The sequence below is a fragment of the Panicum hallii genome, chromosome 2, assembly GCF_002211085.1.
Source record: "Panicum hallii strain FIL2 chromosome 2, PHallii_v3.1, whole genome shotgun sequence".
Taxonomy (NCBI): Eukaryota; Viridiplantae; Streptophyta; class Magnoliopsida; order Poales; family Poaceae; genus Panicum; species Panicum hallii.
In genome coordinates this window covers 51,349,361-51,350,891 of record NC_038043.1, presented here as the reverse complement: position 1 = coordinate 51,350,891, position 1,531 = coordinate 51,349,361, and the positions used below count along the sequence as shown (strand labels likewise).

Genomic DNA, 1,531 nt, shown 5'->3' with positions numbered 1-1,531 from the left:
TAGGATAATAAGATGCCCTTCGAAGAAAAGTTTAAGGAAGACTATTGATACTATTTATAATGCTTTTGAGTTGCGAAAGAGAAAGAGAATTACTCCACAAATTAAACAAAACACTTCTGGATCTCTGGTGAAACCCTGAAGACTGATCATGGATGACTGGATGAGAGAGCAGGTAAGACAAAACTGAAGACAAGGTTACAACAGTATACTGATTCATGCTTTGACAGTTGTCTCACGGCAAATTCTTCATGATACCAATGAGCTGAACACAGGATTCGGAGAACTCGATATGGCAAAAGTAAAGGGAGGATCAAGTCGCCCTCACAGATCCTCAACGTCCTGTTTCGATGATGCCGGGCGACCTTCATACTCCAACTTCACCCCTAAGCTTGCAGTGATAACCCTGAATTTCAGCCTTATCTTCTCCATCACGTCTTGAACTTGTTCATTCTCCGGATCAGAGAGCGGATAGCTGCTCACCAGCGCGGCTAGTTGCTCAATGTTCTTCATGACCCTAGCTGAGAACACGTTCTGATCAATGCGAGTTGCCGACATCCACACATCCAGACAGCCCTGATAGAAACCCAGTTCTTCACTGACCTGGAAACCCATCTTTAAACCAACCTGCCTTCCATCTTCCTTCCCTGATGAAAGGCCATCATGATAACCATTTTTGTACCCCTCCTGGTAATGTGTCTCATCTAAGAGTACTGATGGCTCAAGAAAATCAGCACCATTCTGAGGTTGCTGGTCCATAATGATCAGGAACCTAATTTAGCTAAACAACAGACAGTTCTTCAAAAACTGTGGTTCCAAAAGGCCTGCTTCATTGATAAAACAAAAGGTTGAGAATAATAAATTCAATGAAGACATACTACAGGGGGGAAATAGCTATAGTGCTGTAAATCAAGAGAGGGAAACTGAAGATGTATTAATGTCTTCTCTAAAATATTTCCTATATTTGTCGCACGTCAATAAGGAAACATTCAAGTGATTCATTAAAAATGTTCAAGAAAGCATGTGTTGATATTCAGGAATGGGGACACACCAGATTCATTCTTACTATGGAAATGCAAAAGCATATTAGTGACTGGACATGTACCAGCAAGCCATTTTGTACTTAGTGATAGCCTTCTACAAATCACTCTGACATCACACATCAGAATTATATAGTCATAATCAATCAAGGCTCGCACGCTTGATGCAAGAGAGGCTTGCATATTCTAATACAAACGCTACATGCAACAAATCTGGAGGATCAAGGTTCTGCTAAATACATAGATTTTCCTCTGGTAAATGTATCATGACACAATCCAATCAAGAGAGCAATTCCTTGAAAGAAATGGACAGGGAGATGGAAATCAACAAACCTGGAAGGCTGGGACTGCGGGCCACAAGTGTTAGTGTGGGCTAGTTGCAGGAGGTCCTTGTGAGATGATAGATGACTACTTCTGTGTCTGATTTACTTAAAACGAATTAAAGAGCAGCCCAATTCAATGAGAATGTTAGCTTGGTTTTAATGTGCGGCAAC

General features: G+C 41.1%; 1 protein-coding gene across 1 annotated transcript; it reads right to left on the bottom strand.

Annotated features, from left to right (window-relative positions):
• LOC112879836 (oral cancer-overexpressed protein 1-like) lies at positions 1 to 1,531 on the bottom strand. Its single transcript, XM_025944250.1, has 2 exons — positions 1,371 to 1,531; positions 1 to 821 (listed from the first exon to the last, which is right to left on the bottom strand). Exon 2 carries the CDS (start codon positions 754 to 756, stop codon positions 322 to 324), a length of 435 nt encoding a protein of 144 aa, XP_025800035.1. The 5' UTR covers positions 757 to 821; positions 1,371 to 1,531; the 3' UTR covers positions 1 to 321.

Bases quoted from the DNA above. Each gene is read 5' to 3' on its own strand.
- LOC112879836 (XM_025944250.1), bottom strand. From the start codon at position 756: ATGGACCAGCAACCTCAGAATGGTGCTGATTTTCTTGAGCCATCAGTA.